The sequence below is a fragment of the Rhinoderma darwinii genome, chromosome 4 (genome assembly GCF_050947455.1).
Source record: "Rhinoderma darwinii isolate aRhiDar2 chromosome 4, aRhiDar2.hap1, whole genome shotgun sequence".
Classification (NCBI taxonomy): domain Eukaryota; kingdom Metazoa; phylum Chordata; class Amphibia; order Anura; family Rhinodermatidae; genus Rhinoderma; species Rhinoderma darwinii.
In genome coordinates, this window is record NC_134690.1 from 175,882,926 (window position 1) to 175,910,908 (window position 27,983).

Sequence of the window (27,983 nt, forward strand, 5' to 3'; positions counted from 1 at the left end):
CACATGACCCAACATGGGTCAGAATCATAAATAACCATTAAACGTTAACATTAACCCGAGCAGAGGAAGTCCTTGAAGCCCCTTCAGATGTTCCTTTCAAGAACACACCGAATTAGCCATCTGCAAACCACTAATTACCTCCAGCCGTAAACCAGCTCGGAAGCACCGTTCACCTCTGCAGATGGCTCCACCCACTAGAAGTCCACTTCAAGGGGATAACACCCGTTGAAGCCCTCAAGTGATATACCGACCACTAGAAGTCCACTTCAAAGGGATAACACCCGATGAAGCCTTCAAGTGACATACCTTCTACCAGAAGACCACTTCAAAGGGATAACACCCGATGAAGTCTTCAACCATGTACCTTTTTTGGGGGACGCATACCCCCGATGCGACCCCCCCACCATTTTGTACTGACTGGCCTCAAGGACTCCCCCCGCCACCGCGAAACAGGCCTTGACCACCTTAAGCCTGTGAGTTCCTCCACACCACCACCGCCCTTTCTATGCCTTCTGCTATAGCCAAGCTCCAAATATCAATGCCAACCTCGGTCAGATGAACCCCGTCACTCCTCCAGAAATTCCCCAATCCTGACTCCAAATCCCTATGCCTCACGCAAATGCCCCCGTTCTTTGCCACAAAACGGGACACCGCCCGGTTAACTTTTATCCGAGCCTTATTGACTCTCTCCACCGATCTAGCTAACCGCCAATGCTTCCTTGGGACTATGTCCGACCACACTACCACCAACTTGGGATAAGATACCCACAAACACAACAAATCATGCTTGATATCCCGCACCAACTCACGAAAAGGGCGGACTCCTAAGTCATTCCCACCCACGTGCAACACTAAAACCTCCGGAACCCTATCAAGCCGCACATATGTCTGGAATTCCGCCAACACCCTGTTCCACGACATACCTCTAAACCCCAGCCAATGCACAACCGCATCCTGTCGCGGAATGCGCAACTGGCGACCATCCGGGCGGACGTCCGCCCTCAAAGCCCCCCAGTGCACGTACGAATGACCCATCAACCACACCAGACAAGGAGGCGAATCTGAAACGGAAAACACAGTTAGGCACCACCATATACATTTGCAAGCATAAACAACAAAATTACAACATATGGGGGCGGACATAGGACTTAAACCTTTTAGACTCCCAACGACCAATACGCCTCACCCCCTCATCATCCAACCCCCAGCGCCCTGCTTCCGTTGCTGCGCCAATCCGGAAGGAATGAGATGAATATGAGCCTGCCGCAACCCCAACCGCCGTCAAACATTTTTTAAAAACAGCTCCAAACTGAAACCTGGACAAGAACGACCCGTCCACATGACATAACAAAGGCAAATCTGGAGACCCCCTGTTTTTTGTAAAACCACGCATGCACTCTACTGGGCACATGACCGACCCCGGGAGAGCGAACAAAACTATCAGTTTTCCCTTCCCTAATTGGTCAGTTTTTGATCTACGCAACCATACCTCCAACCGATCTGCAAAAAGGCTCACCTCCCCAGATCTCAGCCCCCCTGCCTGTTTAGTACTTGGCGACACCAACTCACCTATTCTAAATGCTCCGAAGAACGCCAACGAGAAAGCCAACCGAAACAAATCCATTTCATCTGAAGAACGACATACCGATGCCAATGAACCACCCAACAAGCCCAGCAAAGCAAACGACACCGGCCTTCTACTATCCGCCTCCACCCTACCTCTGCGCAACCCCTTCAAAGCCTGCGATACCAGAAATTCCTTCGATACATCCCGCAAGCCCCGCAACTTAAGCCCAAACGCCACCGCGGATATAAACCGGTTCACCTTCGCTACTGAAAACCCCGCCTCCCAGGCATCCCCTAACCAATACAAAAGTGCCACCAACCTGTCTCTATCCGTATTGACATCACCCAACTCTCTTACCCACTCCTCCCACTGCCTCCAACAAGCAGCATAAGCCCTCCACGTCGTGCCCGCCAAAGACCTTTGTAACAGCTGCTCTACGGGACCGATACCAGATCCCATAGATGATCCGGACACGCCAAACCAATACGTTCCGCTCCCGGAGCCAATTGCCGAAACCGGTCCCACTGCGAGCGAGAAAGAGCATCAGCAACACAATTCCGTACACCCGGGACATGCACCGCCACCACCCACGCGTTCAGCGACAAACACACCAACACTAAATGTCGCAACAATTGAACTACCGGAGGAGAGGACGCCGTGATGTTATTAATGGCAAGCACCACACCCATGTTGTCGCAGTAAAAACGGACCTTCTTATCCCTGAGCCTGTCCCCCCAAATGGTAGCCGCCACCACGATGGGAAACAGCTCGAGCAGGGCCAGATTCCGCGTCAATCCACTGGACACCCAGCTAGCCGGCCATTGACCTGCGCACCACGGACCTCCCCCGTAAGCTCCAAAGCCACCCGCCCCAGCCGCATCCGTGAAAATATTCAGATCACTCGTATCCTGCGCTGGGGCCATCCATAGCGAGCGACCATTGTACTGGCCCAAGAAGTCATCCCAAACCTGAAGATCAGCTCGGTGCTCCTCCTTGAGCCTCACAAAATGATGCGGCGCCCGCACTCCCGCCGTTGCCGCCGCCAACCTTCTACCAAACACCCTCCCCATCGGCATAATCCGGCAGGCGAAATTCAACTTCCCCAGCAGCGACTGAAGCTCCCTCAACGACATTTTCTTCCTTCTACAAGCCCGTCGCACCTCCAGCCTCAAAGCACCCAGCTTATCCGCCGGGAGCCGACACTCCATTGCCACCGAGTCAATTTCGATTCCCAAGAAACAAATCGTCGCTACCGGGCCCTCCGTTTTTTCCGGCGCCAAAGGGATCCCAAAATCCCTCGCCACCTTCTGCAGGGCATGAAGCAAGTTACCGCAAACCGGCGAACCCCCCGGGCCAACGCACAAAAAATCATCTAAGTAATGGATCAACGAATCGACCCCGGATACTCCCCTCGTTACCCACTCCACGAAGCTACTAAACGCCTCGAAGTATGCACAAGAAAGAGAACACCCCATCGGAAGGCACCGATCCACGTAAAAGGCCCCATTCCAAAAACAGCCCAACAGCCGTTGGCTTTCTGGATGCACCGGCAACAACCTGAACGCCGCCTCGATGTCGGTTTTTGCTAGCAGCGCCCCCGGACCCGCAGCCCGCACTAACCCCACCGCCTTATCGAATGAGGTATAAACTACGGAACACAACTCGTGATCAATCCCGTCGTTTACCGACGAACCTTTGGGATACGATAAATGTTGAATCAAACGAAACTTTCCGGGCTCGCGTTTAGGGACAATACCCAAAGGGGACACAACTAAATCTTTCACCGGCGACTCCACAAATGGCCCCGACATGCGCCCCAACGAAACTTCTTTTAACAACTTTTCCGACACGACTTCCGCATGCACGTAAGCCGATTTTAAATTTCTCCGCGTAACCGGAACCTCATAAGGAGGCGGAGGAATAACAAAACCAACACTAAACCCTTCATAAAGCAACTTAGCCGCCGCCCTATCCGGATACTCATTTAGATAAGGGGCCATCCTTTCCACCCTCACCGGCGACACCCCCTTGACCAGCCCCGTGCTGGTTCCCGGACCTCTTTTTACGCAGACATTTTGCCGCCCCGTGTGATGCACCATTAGGGTATGTTCACACGCTGAGAGGCAGTTACGTGTGAAAAGACAGACTGTTAACAGCTGCCTCGTTTCACACGTAAAAGCTCCTCCTCGTAATTTACGAGGCGTCTGAGACGCTCGTAAACCTTGAGCCGTGCTTCATTGATTTCAATGAAGAACGGCTCAAATTACGTGGCAAAGAAGTGCCCTGCACTTCTTTGCCGAGGCAGTCAATTTACGGGTCGTCGTTTGACAGCTGTCAAACGACGACTCGTAAATAACAGGTCGTCTGCACAGTACGTCGGCAAACCCATTCAAATGAATGGGCAGATGTTTGCCGACGTATTGTAGCCATATTTTCAGACGTAAAACGAGGCATAATACGCCTCGTATACGTCTGAAATTTGGCCGTGTGAACATACCCTTACACTCGGAGCACACGTGCTTGAACTTGCACGTGGCCCCGAACTTACACTGGCCTTCATTGAATTGCCAGCAAAACCCCGCCTTTCCCCCGCCGCTTGGTCCACTCTGACTAGTCTGGCCTCCCTGGCCACCGCTCCCGGGAAAGGGCTGCCTAACCGGAGCCGTAACCCGTAACCAGAGAGCAATATCCTTCTGGTCCCACCGAATCGCCGGCCGAACCGCCTTCCGCTGACGGAATTGCTCATCATATCGCAGCCACGCCTGACCCCCATACGCCCTATGAGCCTCCCCAATAGCATCAAAATAACAAAATAACGCCGAACAATTTTCCGGCGCCTTTTCCCCTATCACACTAGCCAATATGGCGAACGCCTGCGACCAATTAACGAACGTCTGCGGGATAAGCCTATACCGCTGCCGTTCCTCCTCGTCCTTTTTACTCTCATCCCGCTTGCTCTTATCCAAATTGAATTTAGCCAGCGGCAAGAGAGAAAAAATTTCAACATATTCATCTTTCCAGATCCGATCACGCACCTCCTGCTTTAAATGCGCCCCCAACGGACCCTCAAAACAAACATACACCTCCCCCCGAGCACGATCGTCCATGCGCACTCGATCGCCGTCCTTCTGTGCCTCAGTCTGCACCGACACCGCGACCGCCTCTCTAACCGCCACCACAGGACGCGCCTGCAACGATCCCACTTCCCTGGAGCCTTCCCAAACTACCGCAGGGGACACTTCCGTTACTACCGGCGCCGCGGCCCTATCCAGGCGCCCCACCAGCTCCCGTAAGCAACCCACTAAATCTGCCAAACCCGCTCCGTCGCGTCCGCCCGCGCCACTACCGGCCCCCGATGCTATGCTAGCAGCCCCCCCGCCGACACCCGACATAAAAATCGCTGGATAAGACAATAAAGGAGTTATACACTCACCGGGCTGCACAGGCGCTGTGTTCCCGTCAGCCGGACCATCCTGACCTCGACGATAGACGTCCAGTTCACCTTCCTCCAGTTCTTCTCTCGCCGACGACTGTCCCTCCCAACGACCTCTTCGGAAAGGGGATGAGGACGCGCTGACCGATGGGCCGGCAACCTGCCGCCCGACCGCCGGGACCCAGACTTCCGACCGGACCTGTTGCCTCGACGTCGCTGCAGATCTAGTCGTCCGTCTAGACGATCCTGACGAAGCCTGCCCCCTGGCCGGAACATCACCATGCGGGGCGGCCGTACCTTGCTCTTGACATCTTCCATCTGATGGGGGAGGGGTGACAGGGAGCCCGGCCTGCGACTCCCTGCTTACCGCCGGACCCCGTCGCGGCCTGGGATTCCTGCCAGGACGCAGGGCCTGGGAAGGGGCGGTCCTCCCAGCTGCCTGGCCTGCAGCGTCCGGGATCGGGCTCCCTCTGCGACGCCGTGTCCGCGGGACTACCTCCGGACTCAGGCGCTCTGGAGGTCGGGACCGCCGAGAGGGACGGGTCGACACAGCCTGCATCGCCGTCACCCCTGCTACCGCTCTCTGCCTGCCCAGCGCAGGAGCGGTTGTTGCCGACTCCCCCCCCGCCGCCATAGCCATGCTCGTAGGGGGGCCGGGGGAGGGGAGCCTGTCCCTTACAACAGACCCCGAACGCCGTGCCCGACGTGGCGAAACGGCGTCCGGGATCCGCGTTAATGCAGCCACGGTCTCCTCCAGCCATCCGGGACCGTGGTGCACAGCAGCGGCACGCAGCCGCTCTAAAATCAGGGCCTCTGCCATACTAAAAAACCGGGCAACGGGGAGCTTTGCTTCTTGTGTACTACTCCTCCCGCTGCTTCCGGCTCAATGCCGAGAAACAGCGGGAAGCGCAGTAACGGCCCCCCCGTCCCCCCTAGCTCCTCCCCGTCCCTCCTTCAGCTTCTTCACCTTTCCCTCACCTCTTAACATTAACCCTTTCCCTACCAGGACGGTCATGTCGGCTTCCCTCAAGCCTGCAGCTGCGTCCAGCCTCTTCTAGAACTGCGATCCTGGCGTCATATATAAGATTAGCCAATATGGCTGTTTTAAGTGATCCCCCATTCCCTCCGGTCTCAGTCTCTCACACTGTGTGAAGCAGCTTCATACTAATAAACATAGGACAGTGTCAGAGGCTGTGAGGTAGCTCCACCTCAGGAGAATCGCTGCTGTTGACACCTAATTATTAAGTCTAGGCTCATTTACATATTTAGAAAAAAGCTCATAACTTTTAAAATAAAAAACGTTTTGGAACACAATTTTCACTAGCATTATCAGTGTGAAAGCGCCTATAAGGGTATGTACACACGACCTCTTTCCAGACATAATGGTGGTGTTTTACGCCTCGATTTACGCCTGAAAAGACGGCTCCAATACGTCGGCAAACATCTGCCCATTGCTTGCAATGGGTCTTACGATGTTCTGTGCAGACGAGCTGTCATTTTACGCGTCGCTGTCAAAATACGGCGCGAAAAATGACGGCTAGTCAAAAGAAGTGCAGGACACTTCTTGGGACGTTTTTGGAGCCGTTTTCACATAGACTCAATTGAAAACAGCTCCAAAAACGGACGTAAAAAACGCAGCGAAATACGCGAGTTGCTCAAAAAATGTCTGAAAATCAGGGGCTGTTTTCCCTTGAAATCAGCTCCGTATTTTGAGATGTTTTTGACTCTGCGTGTGAACATACCCTTAGATTAGCTAGGAGATAGGGCATTACTAAACTAGTAACAGATCATCTTTTAACCCCTTAGTGACCAGCCCATTTTAGGCCCTAATGACCAAGCTATTATATTCGTTTTTCTTTAGTCGCATTCAAAGAGCTCTAACTTTTTAATTTTTTCGTCTACATAGCTGTACGAAGACTTGTTTTTGCGGGATTAGTTGTACTTTTTAATAGCACCATTTTTGGGTACATATAATTTTTGTATTACCTTTTATTAACTTTTTTGGGGGGGATTATAAAAAAACTGAAATTCTGCCATTGTTCTATGCGTTTTTAAATTTACGCCGTTCACTGTGCGGCATAAATAACATGTTACCTTTATTCTATGGATCGGTACGATTACGGCTATACCACATATGTAGAGGTTTTTTATGTTTTACGACTTTTGCACAATAAAAACACTTTTGAACTAAAATTATTTGTTTTTGCATCGTTGCTTTCCAAGAGCCGTAACTTTTTTATTTTTCCATCAATGTAGTGATTTTTTTTGCAGGACGAGACGTAGTTTTGATTGGTACTGTTTTGGGGTGCATGGCACTTATTGATTCATTTTTATTCTGACTTTTTTGGTGGGCAATGGAAAAAAATTGCAATTTCGCCATTCTTTTTTGCGTATTTTTTTACGGTGTTCACCTTGCGGTTTAAATTACATATTAACTTTATTAATGGAGTCATTACGGTCGCGGCGATACCATATATGTGTACTTTTATTTATTTTTTACACTTTTACTAAATAAAACCACTTTTTATGGAAAAAAATGGTTTTATTTATTTTTTTACTGTAATTTTTATTATTCATCTTTATTTCACATTTATTATTTATTTCACTAGTCCCACTTCGTATACCAGAGCATTATTGCCTGTCAGTGTAAATCTGACAGGCAATCTGTTAGGACGTGCCTCCGGCGCGTCCTAACAGGCATATGTCCAGGGCAGACCTGGGGGCTTTTATCAAGCCCCCGGCTGTCATGACAACCCATCGGAGACACGCGATTGCATTTGCGGGCCGCCGATGGGTGACAGAGGGAGCGCACTCCCTCTGTAAACAAAGTTAAATGCTGCGGTCGCTATTGACGGCGGCATTTAACGGGTTAAACGGCCGCGGTCTAAGTAAACTTTGATCGCGGGCATTGGAGCAGGAGCTCAGCTGTCATCAGAGAGCTGAGCCCCGGCTCCAGCCTGCACGGGAGACCCGTGCAGGACTACCCTCTGAAGGAAATGTGCATGTAGAAAAGCAGGCTATTCACATTTTTTACAACAGTTATACTGCTCCAGTAATGTCTGCAAAGTATGTCTGTTAAGCAAGATTCACACTGCTTTTGAATAGTACATTTATCGGGACCATTTGAAATACTCTGCCAAACATATGCTCAAGACATACAGTATACGGTAGTAAACCTATAAAGTTGATTCCCATTGAAAAGAAAAAATAACATGCATAGTTACATAGTACGGTTGAAAAAACATATATGTCCATCAAGTTCAACCAACTGATGGGAGGAATTATAGAACTTTGTTTTACCCCTATTGATCCAGAGGTAGGTTTAATCCATCTCAGCTGTGCCTCAAATGTCTGTTCTCCTTCCATCACTCTGTAGGTCAAAGGGGATCTGAACTTGTCGATTCAAACAACGACTTAATACATTTACATAGGGGCTGATATTTTTTCATTCTAGGAAATTATCTATGCATTTTTTAACCCCTTCCTGACATTTGTCATGGATATGTCATGGAAAGCTAGTGCTTCCCGCATTTTTCCCAATCCATACGACAAATGGTGGCCACTGGCTCAGAAGCTGAGTCGGTGCCACCATCCCCGGGTGTCAGCTGTATGTTACAGCTGACACCCTGGGGTAATGGCGGGGACCAAAGATTGCTCCGATCCCCGTCATTAACCCTGTAAATGCAGCGGTCAAAAGAGATCGCTGCATTTAAGGGGTCTGCAGCTCATCGGCACGCCAGCATTGAAATTAGCCTCCCGGTATGCCTAGTACGGAAGCCTTTCAGGCCCTGCCAGGAGGCGGGGCCTAAAAGGCTTCCGTAGCCGCCGGCAAGATGGCGCCAGCTCAGGAGCTGAGCCGGCGTTATCAGCGGTGGATGTTAGATTTATGTTACAGCTGACAACCACCTGTAATGGCAGGAACCGGATCTAGCTCCGATTCCTGCCATTAACCCCTTAGATGCAGCGATAGAAAGAGATTGCTGCATCTTAGAGGTTGATAGCAGATCGCCAGCCCTGCCATGCAATCCCAGAGCTGCCGACTGCTGCTATAGCAACAGGAGGCCTGACAATGGCCTCCTGCTAGGCCATTACGGAAGCCGATTAGGCGTCGCCAAAAGGCGAGGCCTAATCGGCTTGCTGTCAGTGAATGACTGACAGATCTAATACATTGCACTACATAGGTAGTGCAATGTATTAGGAAAAAAATCTGACAGATGAACCTTCAAATCCCCTAGTGGGACTAAAGAAAAGTGTAAAAAAAAGTTGTAAAATAAAGATCCAAATAATAAAATAAAACACAATCGCCCTTCTTCGCCTATGAAGTCCTTTATTATTGAAAAAAAATAAACCATACATATTTGGTATTGCCGTGTCCGTAAAGGCCTGAACTATAAAAAATATTATGTTATTAATTCCACGCGGTGAACGACGTAAAAAAAAAAACCTTAAAAAACTATGCCAGAATTTCTGTTTTTTGGTCACTTTGCCCTACAAAAATTGGAATAAAAGGTGATCAAAAAGTCGCATGTATCCAAAAGGGGTACCTATAAAAACTATAGCTCTAACACAGCTCCGTCGACAAATAAATTAAAAAGTTATGGTTCTCAAAACATGGTAACAGAAAAAATACATTCTTTTTACAAAAGTAATTTTATTGTGCAAAAAGTTGTAAAACATAAAAAAGTTATATAAATTAGGTATTGCCGGAATTGGACAGACCCAAAGAATAATATTTACATGTAATTTATAACGCATGGTGAACGCTGTATAAAGAAAATGAAAAAACAATGCCACAATTGCTGTTTTTTGGTTACCTTGCCTCCAACAAAATAGGATAAAAAGTGATCAAAAAGTCGCATGTACCCCAAAATGGTACCAATAATAACAACAGCTCGTCACGCAAAAAAACAGCCCTCATACCACTACGTCTATTAAAAATTAAAATTAGTTAAGGCTCCAATAAGTCAGGAAAGAAAAATGTGCAGTTGCACAGGCTCGAGGGGAACATTTCTTCTGTTTCAAGAGGCGATTTATCAAGGCCCTAAAATTAGGGAACCAGAAAGGGTAGGACCCAAACATATCTGCTGGAAGCGAAGGTGCCCGTATTATACCAGGACAACACTTTCCCAGCAAAATTCCCCAAACTGCCAAGGTGCCGAGTGTGGACCAAAAGGGGGACAAGTAAGGACACCATTTATCAGTGCGACACAGGCCTGTGCATAAAGGATTGCTTCACAGCGTAACAAATATTTATGGATTATTTATTTATTTTTTTACCCCATTATTATACCACCTGACTATGCCCCTGATGTACTCTGCCAAGCTTACATGTACCCTCACATTATAAACTAAAATACCAGTAAAACTCCAAACAAAACTACTACCAAGCAAAACCCACGCTCCAAAAGCCAAATGACGCTCCCTCCCTTGTGAACACTACAGTGTGCCCAACAGCTGTTTACTTCCACATATATGGCATCGCCATACTCGGGTGAGCCCTTTTAACAATTTTTGGGGTGTGTGTCTCCAGTGGCACAAGCTGGCCACTACATATTTGCCCCTGAATTTACATATCTAGGGAAAAATTCAAATTCTTACTTTGCTCCATCCGCAGCACAATCATTTATGGAAAAGACCTGTGGGGTGAAAATACTCACAACATCTCTTAATAAATGCCTTGAGGGGTGTAGTTTCCAAAATGGGGTCACTTCTGAGTGGTTTCTTTTATTATTTCACATCAGAGCCCTGCAATTGTGAACCAATACTTTGTAAATCGCCAAATTAGGCCTCAACTTCGCAAGGTACTCATTCACTCCTGAGCCTGGTTGAATGTCCAGGGAAAAGATTAGGGCCACATGTAGGGTGATTCTAAAACCGGGAAACACAGCATAATTATTAGAGAGCTTTCTTGTTATGGTGGCACAGGCTGGGCACCACATATTGGCATATCTATGGAAAAAATCCCATTTTCACTCTGCAACATCGAGTGCACACTAATTTCTGCAAAACACCTGTGGGGTTAACATGTTCATACACCCATAGTTGAATACCGTGAGGGGTGTAGTTTCCAAACTGGGGTCACCTCTGGGGGGTTTCCACTGTTTTGGTCCCAAAGGGGCTTTGCATATGTGACATAGCGCCCAGAAACCAATCCAGAAAAATCTGAGCCCTACTGTGTGCCCAAACAGACGTTTATGACCACATATGGGGTATTTCCGTACTCCAGAGACGTTGCTTTACAAATGTTGGGGTTCCATTTTTCCTTTTATTTGTTGAAAAAATTAAACATTTTGAGCTAAAACTACATCTTATTGAAGAAAAAGGATTGTTTTTATTTTCACTGCCCAATTCTAATAAAATCTATGAAACACCTGTGGTGTCAAAATCCTCACTATACCCCTAGATTAATTTCTCAAGGTGGTGTAGCTTCCTAAATGGAGAAACTTTTGGGGCGTTTTCACTGTTTTGGTCCCTCACAGGCTTTGCAAATGTGACATGGCCTCCGCAAACCATTCCTGCTAAATTAGAGATACAGAAGCCAAATGGTGCTCTTTCCCTTCTAAGCCCTGCTGTGTGTCCAAAGAGCCGTTTATGACCACATATGAGGTATTGTTTTACTTGGTAGAAATTGCTTTACAAATGTTGTGGTGCTTTTTCTTATTTAGTCTTTGTGGAAATGAGAAAAAAATTAGCTAAACCTACATTTTCTTTGAAAAAATTTAGATTTTAATTTTTATGGCCTACTTCCAATAATTTCTGCAAAAAACCTGTGGGGTCAAAATGCTCATTATACCTCTAGATAATTTCCTCAAGGGGTGGTTTCCAAAATGGGGTCACTTGTGCGGGGTTTCTACTGTTTTGTCCCCTCAGGGGCTTCGCAAATGCGACATGGCCTCCGTAATCCATTCCTGTTAAATTTGAGCTCCAAAAGCCAAATGGCGCGCTTTCCCTTCTAAGCCCTGCTGTGTTTACAAACAGCCGTTTATGACCACATGTGGGGTACTGTTTACTCTGAAGAAATTGCTTTACAAATGTTGTGGTGTTTTTTCTCCTTTAGTCCTTGTGGGAATGAAAACAAATTAGCTAAACCTACATTTTCTTTGAAAGAATGTAGATTTTCATTTTCACAGCCTACTTCCAATAATTTCTGCAATAAACCTGTGGGGTCAAAATGCTCACTATACCACTAGATAATTTTCTCGAGGGGTGTAGTTTCCCAAATGGGGTCACTTTTGGGGGATTTCCACTGTTTTGGCACCGCAAGAGCCCTTCAAACCTGACATGGTGCCTAAAATATATTCTAATAAAAAGGAGGCCCAAAATCCACTAGGTGCTCCTTTGATTGTGAGGCCTGTGCTTCAGTTCATTTGCGCACTAGGGCCACATGTGGGCTATTTCCTAAAACTGCAGAACTTGGCCAAAAAAAATTTGAGTTGCGTTTCTCTGGTAAAACTTTGTGTTACAACAAAAACGGATCAAAAATGAATTTCTGCAAAAAAAAAAAAAATTTGTACATTTCACCTCTACTGTGCTTTAATTCCTGTGAAATGTCTAAAGTGTTAAGAAACTTTCTAAATGCTGTTTTGAATACTTTGAGGGGTTAAATTTTTTAAAATAGGGTGACTTATTGGAGGTTTCTAATATATAAGGCCCTAAAAGTCTCTTCAGTACTGAACTGGTCCCTGTAAAAATAGCCTTTTGAAATTTTCTTGAAAATGTGAGAAATTGCTGCTAAGATTCTAAGCCTTGTAATGTCCTAGAAAAATAAAAGGATGTTAAAAAAACATGATGCCAATCTAAAGTAGACATATGGGGAATGTTAATTAGCAACAATTTTGTGTGATATAACTGCCTGTCTTACAAGCAGATACATTTAAATTTAGAAAACTGCAAATTTTTAAAATTTTTCGATACATTTTGGTGTTTTTCACAATTAAATACTGAATGTATCGAGTAAATTTTGCCGGTAACATAAAGTCCAATGTGTCACGAGAAAATATGAGAATCTCAGATTCGCTTGGATAGATAAAAGCATTCCGAAGCTATTACCACATAAAGAGAAACATGTCAGATTTGAAAAATGAGGCTCTGTCAGGAAGGTCGAAAGAGGCCAAAGCGAGAAGGAGTTAAAGCCATGTACTGTTCCCGCTGTAACCAGCTCCTGCGGTAGGCAATTCCACAGGTTCACAGTTCTTATGGTAAAGAAGGCTGATCGCCCCTGGAGATTGAACCTTTTTTTCCTCCAGACGGAGGGAGTACCCCCTTGTCTTTTGAGGGGATTTTACATGGAACATCATTTCACTATATTTTTTGTATGCGCCATTCATATACTTATACAAGTTAATCATGTCCCCCTTAGTCGTCTCTTTTCAAGGATAAATAGGTTTAATTATTTTAATCTTAGATTCTCCATGCCCCTTATTAGCTTTGTTGCTCTTCTTTGTATTTTTTCAAATTCCAGGGCATCCTTTCTATGAACTGGAGCCCGAAACTGAACTGCATATTCTAGATGAGGCCTTACTAATGCTTTGTAAAGTGGTAATATTATATCCCTGTCCTGTGAGTCCATGCCTCTCTTAATACACGACAATATCTTGCTGGCCTTTGAAGCAGCTGATTGACATTGCATGCTGTTATTTAGTCTATGATCTACAAGTACACCCAGATCCTTCTCATCAAGTGACTCTCCCAGTATAGCTCCCCCTAGGACATATGATGCATGCAGGTTATTGTTACCCAGATGCATAACTTGACATTTATCTACATTAAACCTCATTTGCCAAGTGGACGCCCAAACACTTAGTGTGTCCAAATCAGCGTGTAATTTCTAAACATCTTCCATAGACTGAACTATACTATATAGCTTGGTGTCATCTGCAAAAATAGAAACAATACCCTTAATCCCATCCTCTATATCATTAATAAATAAGTTGAATAATAGTGGTGCCAGAACTGAACTCTAGGGTACACCACATATAACCGGGGACCATTCAGAGTAGGAATCATTGACCACAATTCTGTGGATAAAGTTCTTGGGACAATTCTCAATCCAATTACAAACTATACTTTCCAAACCTATAGACCTTAATATACCCATTAGGTATCTAGGAGGGAACATGTCAAATGCCTTTGCAAAGTCTAAAACCGCTATAGCCACAGTGGTCCCTCTGTCTAGGCTTCTGCTCAGCTCTTTATAAAATCAAATCAGGTTAGTTTGACAACTTCTGTCCTTAGTAAATCCATGCTGACTGTCACTTTTAATACTATTTTTTGTCACATACTCTTGTATATAGTCCCTTAAGAGCCCCTCAAACATTTTTTCCACAATGGATGTTCAGGTCAGTGGTCTGTAATTACCCAGGGAAGACCTAGAGCCCTTTTTGAAAATAGGCACCACATTTGCCCTGCGCCAGTCCCTTGGCACTATACCAGTCACTAGAGAATCTCTGAATATTGTGAACAGGGGGACAGAAATAACTGAACTAAGCTCTTTAAGAACTCTTTGGTGAAATCCATCAGGTTCCAGAGCCCTGTGCACAGTTATTTTATTTAACTCAGCTTGAACCATACCTACATTCAGCCAATTCAGTATATTAATTGATGGATTAACAGCACTGGCACCGGCTATATCAGCTGCTCTTTCTTCTGTTTTATATACAGAGCAAATAACCCATTTAGTAGCTCTATAGCTTTATTTTCTTCCATACAGTTGTATTGAACAGAGTAGTCTACTATACTTTTCAATACCAGCCAAACGTATCCCAAAAGTACACTCTTACTTCTGTGTAATGTTAGTCTGTGGGCACATTAGCTGTATACATGAGGAGAATTTCCCAGCATATATACTAAACATAGTGCCCACACATGGTGCATCAACTGTTTACAATATGTGCACTAGTCACATTTTGTGTTAGCTGGATTGCTACTACAACAAAACCACTAAACTGTTCAATGTGAAGAAAAAAAACCTTCTACTTATTTATTTTTCATTGCTATACAAACCTATCTCAGTCATTGATTTTTAACTGTCAAATGGTAAAATAGTCTGCAATAGAAATAATCACAGCAGCAAGTAATACCATGATATTACCCTAGTAGCTAATATATTTACTAATACTATCTAACACACAGCTGAATATCCCCCAGGTGTGTAATATAACTGCAATGTGTGAACACTGGACATTTGTTCCTTGAATTGTATTTAGCTTTTATTCTATCAATACAGGAAATTAATATTTATAACATTTTAGATGTTTCTATTGCAAAGAGGAGAATTATTGTAAATTTTTACACTCGGCATCTGGCCTTAAAGATAATAAACATATAAGTGTAACATGAATTGAAGGTTATTTTCTCCTATGCAACCATTTTTCTATTTCTCCATTGCATTTAAAATGAAGCAACTGTGCAAATGGTATTCACTTAAAATCCCTTAGGGTGAGGCTGTATTCACACGAGCACATTACGTCCGTAATGGACGGAACGTATTTCGGCCGCAAGTCCCGGACCGAACACAGTGCAGGGAGCCGGGCTCCTACCATCATAGTTATGTACGACGCTAGGAGTCCCTGCCTCTCCGTGGAACTACTGTCCTGTACTGAAAACATGATTACAGTACAGGACAGTTGTCCGGCAGCGAGGCAGGGACTCCTAGCATCGAACATAACTATGATGCCAGGAGCCCGGCTCCCTGCAGTGTGTTCGGTCCGGGACTTGCGGCCGAAATACGTTCCGTCCATTATGGACGGAATGTGCTCGTGTGAATCCAGCCTAAGTTTACACGTAGCGTAAATACTGCAGATTTTCTGCAATGGATTTCGGTGCGGAAAATCTGCAGCAGCAGCAGAGTGGATGAGATTTGATCAAATCTCATCCACACGCTGCGTAAATAATGAGCGGAAAAAATGCTCAGAAATTGACCTGCGGTGCGGTTTTTTAATCCACAGCGTGTAAATTGTATTTGCGGAATCGCTGCTTTTTTTTGTTGCCGATTTTCCCTATTGGCTTCAATGGGAGGTAAAACCCGCAACAAATAGAAGTTGCGGTTTTTTTGCGTCAGAAAAGATGCGATTCCACCGCAAAAAAACGCAACTCAGAAAAAAAAAAAGCTTATACTTACCCAGAATTCTGTGCTTTTTCGTTCAGGCCAGCATCCTGGGATGATGTTTTATCCCATATGACCACTGCAGCCAATCACAGGCTGATGCGGTCACATGGGATGAAACGTCATCCTAGGATGCCTGGCTGCAGGACGTCAGAGGGTAAGTATGGGTTGTTGTTTTTTTGTTTTTTTAAAACTATGAGTTTTCCGCTGTGGACATTCCAACCGAAAAACTGCACCACAATTTGGTGCGTTTTTTTGGGCCAGGAATTCCATGCGGCCGCCAGGGCGGATGCGCTGTGTACCTTTACGCAGCGTATCCGCCCTGTGTAAACGTAGACTTACTGTTTTGTTTCTACAGCTCTTATGCAGCCCTTGGTGTCACCATGGTTACAGGCTACAAACAAACCTTGCGTGATTCTGCAGCCATGTCGTACGGCTCTATTAGACAGAGCGATTATCGTACATTTTTTATATAATCGTTTAAATGCAAAAGACAATCGCATGTAATAGCATACAACGATTTGAAAGCCGAGTGATAAATTGTTGGGTTTCCTTGGATCGGCCATATTTATTTTAACGAAAGATCGCGACCACGTCCCCTCTTCTAAACATAAATCTTCCTGTCATTAGCAGTTCAGTTACTGTGATCGCCCACACCTCATCTCTGAACTGCTAATGACAGAAGATTTCTGATTAGAAGAGGGGATTTGGCGGCGATGAACAATAATCTTTCACTCATGTAGATGTGGCCAATCCACAGAAACCCAAAAATCTATTGGCCAATCCACAGAAACCCAACAATCTATTGGCCAATCCACAGAAACCCAACAATCTATTGTTCGTCGTTCGATCGTGACACACTATTACATGTGGCAATTATCTCTTGCCTATGAATTATTATAAAAATTTAGTATGATAATCGTTCCATCTAATAGTGCCTTTATAAAAGGGCACATATAGAAGAGGGTATCACATGACTGCAGGATCAGACTGCACACAGGGTCTGAGTCAAAGAAAAGAAGATAGTGTGGCACTCACCACTATATAAAAGTCTTCACTATTTAAATGCCATACAAGCAAAATCTATAAAGAGAGAGAACTCCACTTGGCCTACCGTTTAACAGCCTGTGATGTTTTGTCAATGCCTTGTTCTACAATACTGAGTGAGCACCATCATTTGATTTGCATTTCTGTACATATTGGAATAGTCCAGCGGCAAAACAAATGATTTACCAGTTTGAATAATACACACCGGGTTTGTTTGTAGCCTGGAACCATGGAGACACATAGGCCTGCATAGAAGTTGTAAAAACAAAACGATAGGACATTTTTAATCAAAACTTTTTCCTTTCTTTTTTAGATACAAAGGAGCAATAAAAATAATTGGCTGCAAAGGTGTACATTGAGTTCCCAGTGTGGTAAAAAAAATGATATAGTATATAAATAGGCATTTGAGACAACTATAAATATTATAAAAACAATAATCAATCTAAAAGTGAATACACTATGAATATATTGTTGTATTATTACTACTATTAATAAAATACAGTATCAGATCAGCTTTCTGGATTTTTACTGACATTTATTTGGAATTTACTTTATTATAATATCAGTCAAATAGGACAATGGTGTTCCGATACATATAATATACTTAATATAACATAAAGAAACAATTAAGAGCCTTTGACGCCAATGTATGAATATAAAAAGTTTTTCATTTATTAAACAAACACCATATAAGTTAAAATCAACAGAAAGGTATGACTCTAGTATAGCAGGTGGAGACCGCACACACAAATTGTTGCTGAATATAGTCTATGGGCAAACATGTGAATATGTTAGACCAACCTCCATCAGGAGTATATTACCAAAGACAGTGCATTAGACAGAGTTAATCGGTCAAAATCATGAACTTACCCATAATAGCAACAAAGAGTGGAAAGAGTGTCTGCTCCGCCGTATAAGTCCCGACGCGCGTTTCGCCACGTATGCTTCCTCAAGGGGATATATCAAGGGGGTAACTTTTTATATTCATACATTGGCGTCAAAGGCTCTTAATTGTTTCTCTATGTTATATTGATTAGTACATGGAGCTGCCTAGATGATATGGGGGGACAGTGGTGGTTTAAACAGTCTCCAGCCTCTATTATAATTCTGTTTGGAGTCTATATATTGATTATAAAATATACTTAGAGTGAAAGTCCGGTCTAAACTTAATATTTTATAAAAAAAGACCCCATATAGCTCACTTTTCTTATTAATGTACCAACAAATGTTTATTTTTTATCTAGAATGATCCATGCCCACCAAGAAAATAACTGTTATTCCTACACTTCTGGGGACAAATATCCTACAAATAAAGTTTTATCAATAATGTTGCATTAAGTTAGTTTGTGAAAAATTGTGCCAAATTGATCAAAATGTTGCATCTGGCATGTTAAATTGGGTGCAACTTGCTAGACATGTAATACATTTTTCAAAGTCTTATACCAACTCATGTCTGTTGTACTTAATGGCTATGTACACCTTTTGAACAGATTTGTGTTTTATTTTATTGTTCATTTGCTTTGTAATTGCAAAAAATACATCTTTCTAAATAGTTTTCATTAAAAATGTCCTATTATTTGACTACTGTAGAGTCTGTGTAACTCCTGTAGATGGTTGGTGTCCTGAAAATTCTAACTCAAATCCGTCAGTACACTGTTCCTGACAGCTGACTCAACTGCTCTCCCCCTACCCTTCTGTCAGTGTTAGAGATAGCAGCAGGGAGAGGAAGGACATTGTACACAAGAGGTCAGCCAAATGGTAGGGAAGTTTCAATGAAGACGATTTAGAAAGTTGATTAATTTTGCTTTTAGGAAGCAATTGAACAATAAAAAAAAAATCTGTGCAAAGGTGTACATAGCCACACAAGTACATCTCCGCCTTTGTGTTTTTTTTAGTGCTACTGTATGTAAGAAGTGTAAAGCTGTTTCTTGCGATAATTGTATATGTGCGAGTTTGTCACGATAGGTATGTCTATTTTATCTAAAACACCTCTGAACTAAAATATATTTGCAAGAACAATAACACTGAATTTTATACAGGCAGAATTAGAATAGAAACAATACAATAATAAAATGGCAATTACAAACACGTATTTACATATGTGCTTAAATATTGTGTCTTAAACCATTTCATGTCAGTTATTTAAAGTAGAGTAAATGTGCATTACAGTAATAATATATTAGAGTCACTTGACATGTTACGCATTTCCATGGAAACTGATGTTATGCGTCAATAGCCTTCTATTTGCCTTTTAGCCTGTGAGCACTGTTTACATTCGGCAACATTTAATGAAGTAAAAGCATATTTTTTTGTTTTTAATAAGGTTCATGCACACTATCACTTTATGGCATTGTACAGCTTCTGAATCTTTACAATCTGACAGAAAAAACCTCCGTCTGCCTCCATGGGAAAGAAAAGCCTCCAGGGTCCATGCGACCTGTATGCACCTCTATTATGGTTCAGTATAAAACAGAGGCCTAAAGGGCCTTCTACACCGGCCGACAATAGACCGCTGCAGCGAGCGCATATCAACGAGACATCGTTGATCGGCGCTCATTTGCTCCTGTCACACGGAGCTATGGATGGGGACGAGCGATCGTTACTCCGATTGTTCGTTCTCATATATCATTATCAAGTCGTGAGCGCTTCTCCCTGTTTACACAGGAAGATGTGCTGCCGACAGCGATAATATTTAACTTTTTTAAAACTATACGATCAGCAGATGACTAAGTATTTGCTCGATCGTCTGCTGATCGCTGCCCTGTTTACACAGGGAAATGATCAGCAATGAGCGTTATATGAACGCTTGTCTGCCCGATAATCACCCAGTGTAAAACCCCCTTAGGTCTTCTAGATAGCCCAGCACATTTTGTATTGTTGAACTGATTAGGTTAACCAAAGACTATCCTTATAAAATTGTTAAGTGTTATTGTTAAGTGTATAAGGACAAATCAGTAATAACATTGGTTGTTTAAAGCCTTGACTCACTGTACAAAGTTACGCGCTGTTTTCTTTGTGCTGGATTCACTTATTATGCCTCCTCCAGATACACCTTTTTTGAGGTGTTGATTTGATCAAAATAATGTATCACAAAAAAACTCTATTTTTATTAAAAATATTTTTTCATGCCAATTTTGGGGGTGTTTTTTCAAAAAAGTGTGTTTTTACTACCTGTGTTTATTTCACATTGCAAATGATGCAATTCAAAGATCATATGATGCACAGATTCCTCTATTCAATACATGCTTTTTTTTTTTTTTAAATACCACCAAAAATGCCATAAAAAATGCAACACACATTAAAACATTGCGTTTTTGCAAAGAGGAAAAAAGACCGTTAGAGGTCTATGGAGTAAAATAGCCAATAAATGATGCCAAAAACGCAAAAGCTAGGCTTGCTGCAATTTTGGAAAGGTGCCACTGACCAGAAAAAAATGCAAGTAAAATAAAACGGCACCTAAAAAAACGCCAAGTTTCTAGGGTGTTTTATATTTCCACGTTGACTTCAAGTGAACATCTGGACAACTTGTGTGTGTGAATTCTGTCTTATCATTTGGCCAGGAACCATGGATTCATTGTGATCCCTTCAAATTTTGATTTATTCATCACAATGAAAGATTATAAAATGAGGTTCATAAAGCCATACCACCTGCTGCTACTGTTCTGCAATCCATATTATAATTATGTGAATATAACAGTAGTAAGAATACTGATGATAATGATTATATATGAATGTGTATCCTATAATCTCTTGTATTAATGCATTTTATGTTAGTACTAACAGAACGTTAGTATGGATTCTGTATAAAGGATAATAGCCACAGTCTTGTGAAATGATGACCAAATGGCGTCATTATTGCTACTGTTGACTCGCTAGTTGATCCTTCCTGAAGGTTAAGTAATAAAGGAATAGCAGGGTTACTGTACATATCAGTACAATTATTGATCTCTTTTAGCATATTTTCTTTGGGTCCTGCAGTTTTGAAAATATAAGTAAAGTCTCTGATCACATTTTATTCATTTTAAAATAACAGATCATTTACTGGTTTATAGCAGGCAAACATATTGGAAAGGTTCAAATATATAACTTCCCATCCATATTTCCATGATGATACAGTAATAAATGTTGACATTTATTTTGAAGGTTATACAAGACTAGTTAAGGGATGAACGTTAATTAGACACAACAGTCAATCTGCACTTGCATTTAATTAATAAAGAGAAAATATTTTCCCTCAAAAATGTAATATGATTAGAACGTGTCATTTTCAGGAAGAAAAAAACACCAGTGATTATTTTTCATAAAGACTTGTGGTTATATTGTTTTTTCATTGTATAGCTATGTAGTTTTGAGGAATGAGTGAACCTGGAGGAACGTTATTTGACAGTTTTCACCACTCAACTGCCTCTGTATGTTCTGTGAATAAGGATATGGGTGGTAAGCAAACTTAGCTTTAACAACCAGTGCCAGGCAGCTGCTGTCAAGGCAAAATCATGGGCCCTGTAGCCACAACTTAAACTGTATATTTTTATTATTCTTAACACAAGAATGGCCAAAAATATCCAACAAGGCTTGTTCACCCACAATTATTCATGGTAATTCAGTAAGCTGGCTGCATATTGTTGACATATTGAACTCAATAAAATAACAGTATGCAGTAAACTTCTAAACTCCTTCTAGTGGCTGCAGGTAGTCAGAATTTTATCATTTATCTCAATGTTTATGCAAGGGAGTGAGAGTTTTGGATCAGAAAAATGGAGCTCTGATCCCTATAAATATATATTAAAGAAATTATTCAGCAAAGAATTTTAGATTTAGAAAATTGCATAGTGCTAAAAAGAGTGAGGATGTTGGAGCAGCTTAAAATCACTGGGTAGGTGATAAATGTCGGATTGCTTGGGTTGAATGCTGGAAATCCCAGAGATCACAAGAATGCGAGTCCCCTGTACAAATGGAGCAGTGCACATGTATGGCCACCTCTTCATTCACTTTCATGGGGATAGGTGGAAATAGACGTCAACAGTGCTGCCCATAGACAGTAAATGGAGTGGTGACCACGCATGCACACTACCACTCCATTCACACAGGGGACTTGGGGAATCACTGTAAAGGATCTGCCAGACACAGCTTCTGTGTCGACGCCCGTGGTTAATCAGTCTGCACCTGCTCCTAAGTCTGATAGAGTGACTCGATCTGCTACCACTCAGGCTGGTAGGCTCAGGAGTGGGAGAACCTATCACAGCCTGGCCAGACGGTTCTAGCTCCCGCCCTCGGTCTATTTATACCTTCATTTCCTGCTTGTCTCTGCCTGTGATTCTTTCCTGTTTCCTGGCTCTGCTGCTTCTGCTATCATTATTGACCTTGCTTCATTTTGACCCTGGCTTTACTGACTACGCTCCTGCTCTGCGTTTGGTACCTCGTACACTCCTGGTTTGACTCGGCTCGTTCACTACTCTTGTTGCTCACCGTCTAGCCGTGGGCAACTGCACCATTTCCCTTAGCTTCTGTGTACCCTTGTCTGTTTGTCTGTCGTGCACATATTGAGCGTAGGGACCGTCGCCCAGTTGTACGCCGTCGCCTAGGACGGGCCGTGCAAGTAGGCAGGGACTGAGTGGCGGGTAGATTAGGGCACACCTGTCTGTCTCCCTACCCCGTCATTACACTCACGTTCTCCTGACCCCCAGCGTTCAGACATTTGTCACCTATCCAGTGGATCTGTGATCAATGTTAATAGGAAAACCCCTTTAAAGACTATAGAAATATTGACCCACTAGGGGTTTTTAGAATAATTTATAGAGTTACCCAGCAGTTAAACTAGACATTGCTATGAACTGGTTTTACTTTTTATTAACATTTTTATCATTATTGTAATATGAGTTTATATGAACATAATGTGATGTGTATGTAGTAAATTTTTATGGATAAAAAAGAAGTGATATTAATAATGATTTCACTAGGCTTACATTCATATCCTTTCTTTCCAGATCAACAGCAATACTCATGGTCACCTTCCCAGCACTTCAATGAAGAAAAATATTCTCCCACCCTTAGGAATATGAAAGGATTATCTGGTAGCAGGAATCAATCACAGTTATGTTCTGGTCATACTTGTGGCTTAGCATCTCCTGAGGATTGTGAACATGTGCATGATCATGGGCACCATGGGCAAGAACCTAGGCAATCATATCTCCTTAGTCCTACAGAGAGCTGTCAAATGGACCACCACCGTTGCTCCCCACGGAGTTCCATTCATTCTGAATGCATGATGATGCCTGTGATGATGAGTGATCACATGTCTAGTAGCACTTTTCCAAGAATGCACTATAGTTCCCATTACGAAACCCGTGATGACTGTGCGGTCTCGCATAATACTAGTAGTAGTAAAATTAATAGAATTCCTGCAAACTTGCTGGATCAATTTGAAAAACAACTTCCTCTGCAACGAGATGGATTTCACACATTACAATATCAGAAGACATCCACCTCTACAGAACAAAGAACAGAAAGCCCAGGAAGGATACGTCATCTTGTTCATTCTGTACAAAAACTTTTCACAAAATCCCACTCTTTAGAAGGATCATCAAAAGGCAATGTAAATGGTACAAAAGGAGACAGTCGTGGAGATGACCACCATCATGGCCATTATTCAAAGCATAGCAAAAGGAGTAAAAGTAAGGACAGAAAACCAGACAGCAAGCATAAGTCTGGGATGACAGGGTGGTGGAGTTCAGATGATAATTTGGATAGTGATAGCACTTACAGAACCCCTAGTGTAATGAATAGACATCATGTAGACCATATATCTCATTGTTATCCTGAATCTCTGCAGGGACATTTTGGAGATCTTTCCCTTAAGACTTCTAAAAGTAACAATGACATGAAATGTTCAGCGTGTGAAGGTCTTTCAATGACCCCAGAAGGAAAATATATGAAAAGGAGTTCCTGGTCGACACTGACCGTAAGCCAAGCAAAAGAAGCCTATCGAAAATCATCCCTTAATTTGGATAAACCTCTAGTCCATCAGGAAATAAAATCTTCCTTGAGACCATGCCATTACCTTCAGGTAAGGTCTATAATAATTGATGTCACTTTCAGAGTTCACGCATGACACTAGTACTCATCTTTTACGAGTTCTAACCACATTTGAATACTAGTATGGTTGAACTTCCATGTGGTTATAGAATTATGAATTTACAGTTAGATGTACAGAGAAATCCTCTATCACGTTATTTTCTTGTACATTTGTAAGTATTATTGGGTATGATGTGTAAAGCATTACGTTGAAAAGCAATTTGTTTTCCAAAAATCAAACACTAGCATTATAGAAGAAATCCATCATTTTTTGGTCAACAACTACCTTGTGTCTGCTTAAAGAGGTATTCCAATGAGAAGCATATTTTTAGCATATCGCATGACCACTGTTTAACTGTAGGAAGGGGAGACCTCGGTTAATATTTTTTTTTTTTTCCCCATACGAATTTAGCTCATCCCTGCCTAGACTTTCACCTACCCCAAACTAACCCTCGTCCCAGCCCTGGGGTAAAGCTATAGAAACAGGCAAGTGCAAATGCTCAGCTGTTTCCGCAACTGCTGTAGACTATGAGGGAGAGAATTAAACAGCCAGCTCTACTGATAGATGGGAGTTGCCAACTATGGATATGCCATAAATTGCTACTGTTGGTACAACTCTTTAAGGGTAGGCTATTTATTAAACAACCTCGGAAAACCATCTAATGAACCTTGATTCTCCTTAATGCGATCATTTGTATTTCTTGGATGATTATTTAACCCTAAAACTAGCTTGACTAAATAGATATTTGCAGATTTCTAAATGTATTGCTGTGTTAGCTGTTCCTACAAATGCATGAGTCAGCTGTAGTAACTGATATTTAGTCCAGAAATAAATCATCATTAAGAAAAGGAGAAGTCACACTGTTTTTCTATGTATTTTCTGGCAATATAAGCTACTCAAGGAAAACACATTTACTTCAAATGATGCAATGAATAGAAAAAAGAGCAGTCACAACTAAGTTACATTTAGTCTAATGTTATTTTTCTTTCAATTGTGTATTGCTTTATTTATTTCATTGATAAGTTACTTATCTGTATTCAGATGAGTAATGTTGCTTTCAGTCCGCAAGAGATTGTAATGTGGTTTTGACCCTTTCAAGTGCCACATATAACATCACAAATACACTGGATGAGATTTTGCATAGCAAAATAATAGAAAAAGTCTGCATGTCCTTCACCTTTTAGCAATAGAAATGCATAACAAGTACAACAATTATCAGAGAAAGTTATAAATATAATAGCTCATCAATTAAATTGAATGTACTCGACAATAAAAAAAAAAATTGTTAGGACTTTTATGATTTGTTTCATATATTTTTAAATCCACAAAAAAGCCATAAAATGACACATTGCTCAATTTTATTTCTGTGAATGATAATTTCATCCAATGTGCATAATTCTCCTTTGTGATTTCCATCATGGTTTAAATGGTCAGATCATTCAAAGTCAGATTGCAAAGCCCTGTACAGTTTAGATTCCCGTAAAATGTTTATTCCATGCAGTTCCAATTTTGAGTTCATGTTCCTCTGAGTATACCAATCTTGCTGAGATTTAGATGTGAAAACTGGAGTTTGAGTGTTTTTTCTTTTCACATACACTATATGGCCAAAAGTATGTGGACACCTGACCATCACACCTATATGAGATTGTTGGACATCCAATTCTAAAAGCATTGGTGTAAATATGGATTTGGGCCCCCTTTTGTGGATATAACAGCCTCCACTCATCTGTAAAGGATTTGCACAAGGTTTTGTTTTTTTCTGTTGGAATATGTGCCCATTCAGCCAAGAGAACATTTGTGAGGTCTGGCAGTGAATAATTAGAATTTATGGCTCGCAATTAGAATTCAGATTAATCCCAAAGGTGTTTGATGGGGTAGAGATCAGGACTCTGTTCAGGTCACCTCTACTTTCTCCACACTAAACTCCTCACACCATGTCTTTATGGACCTTTCTTTGTGGAATGGGGCATAGTCATGCTGGAACAGAAAAGAGCCTTGCCAAAACTGTTGCCACAAAGGTGGAAGTATACAATAGTATAAAATGTCTTTGTATGCTGTAGCATTTATATTACCCTTTACTGCAAATACAGAGCTTAGCCCAAACCCAAAAGAACAGCCCCAGACCATTATTCCTCCTCCACTAAATTTTACAGTAGGCACTATGCTTTACACCACTCCAGCCGCCACTTGTCATTGTGCATGGTGATTCTAGGCTTGTGCTTAGCTGCTTGAACATGGAAACCTATTTCATGAGGCCTCAGACACACAGTTCTTGTGCTGATGTGTCTTCCTGATGTGTCTCGGCAACTGTTTAATTGTTATTTCGAAATGTACTCTATTACACCTTTTCAGGAGAATTTCTCTCATGCGTGAGGTATAAAAGGGCAGAATTATCAGACGATTGATCCTCTTTCTTTCTTTCTCTCTCTATTCTTTACCCTTTTTTTTTCTCAGATTATGTGGAGGTCTCTGTATCTGTTTAATTATGCAGTATCGTTTTCTTACATGACCTAATGTTGTATGTTCTAATTTTTCTTTGATCAGGGTGTATGTAATTTCCCAAATTTTTTTAATTTTTTGCGAATTGTTATGTCAAATATCTTTCTTAATAAAAAAACAACATTGAAATGTAGACTTTAATACACTAAACTTGGCTTACAATTCTAAACAAAAGTTTGGGTACACTTTTTGATTTTAATGTGAGAAGATTTTAACAAAACCTCTCCAGGAACACATATTTATCATACTGAAAAAGGTGAAACATAAAAATTGGTTGGTGCAAAGATACTATCAGTCAATAGCTAGATACAACCCCTTTGGCATAGAACACAGATTTTAAACCTTTCTTGTAGCAAACTAACAGTATGTATATTCTTTGATTAAGAGTTTATTTTTTCTATCTCTTACTTCTTGGTTATATTATATATAATATTTTTTGATCGTCTAGCATGCGCTGCATGTTTAGACTTATTCTCACATTTAAAAAAAATATTCTAGTTAAAATAGTCTGGGGACTGAGAAGACTATTCCAAAATCTTAAAGGGGAATTCTCCCTACAGACATGTATGGCATATCCAAGGGCTATGCGGTTTCCCCAACTCCCATAGACTTCATTGCACTTGTTTGGTCAACTCCCACTAGCTTACTGTATATAAGTGTGGTTTGGCATCTTTGAGACCGCTCACAGATTGTTAAAAGAACACTGCACAGTGAACCAATGTCCCACTATCACTACTCCTAAATGTACCTGCAGGTTTCAGTTGTTCTAATGGAGATTTGCCTTGGTCTTTGAGATCTGGTCTTTACTTTAATAGTTTCTCATTTCTCAATAACATTTAAGCAGGGACCTTTCTTATATTGTTTTGTATAAGTCTTCTACTTTATCGAAGTAAATTTTTTTTATTATCAGATCTTAAGTCAGATGTTTAGAGGAGCTCAAAGCTGTTGAATGTAAGCACAAAACCCTGAGAGGCTTAAAGCTGAGGCTACACGCAGGCTTTATGTGATAGCAATTTTCCACAGAATTGTCAAAACCTTAATGATGAAATGATTTCCAAGCGCTTTAAATATTACTCTATGAAGGAATAAAGTAGCTACTACTTTATCGCTCTGAGATCCCATCAAGTAGCGATTAACCACTTCCCGCACCGCACCATACAAGTACGGCGGAGCAGGCAGGGAGTTAACGCACAGCGCAGTACATGTATTGCATTGTGATGGGGCCGGGGTACTCAGCAGCTGACACCCTGCTGCAATAGCT

At 42.3% G+C, this 27,983-nt stretch overlaps 1 protein-coding gene across 3 annotated transcripts in view; it reads left to right on the plus strand.

The window, feature by feature from the left end:
• DLGAP2 (DLG associated protein 2) overlaps positions 1-27,983 on the plus strand; it is a 500,472-nt gene that overhangs the window by 314,352 nt on the left and 158,137 nt on the right. For all 3 annotated transcript variants that reach the window (XM_075861923.1, XM_075861924.1, XM_075861922.1), the window contains one exon: positions 23,136-24,214. In XM_075861923.1, coding sequence (XP_075718038.1) covers positions 23,207-24,214 — 1,008 coding nt within the window. In that variant the 5' untranslated portion in view covers positions 23,136-23,206. The remainder of the gene's footprint in view (positions 1-23,135; positions 24,215-27,983) is intronic.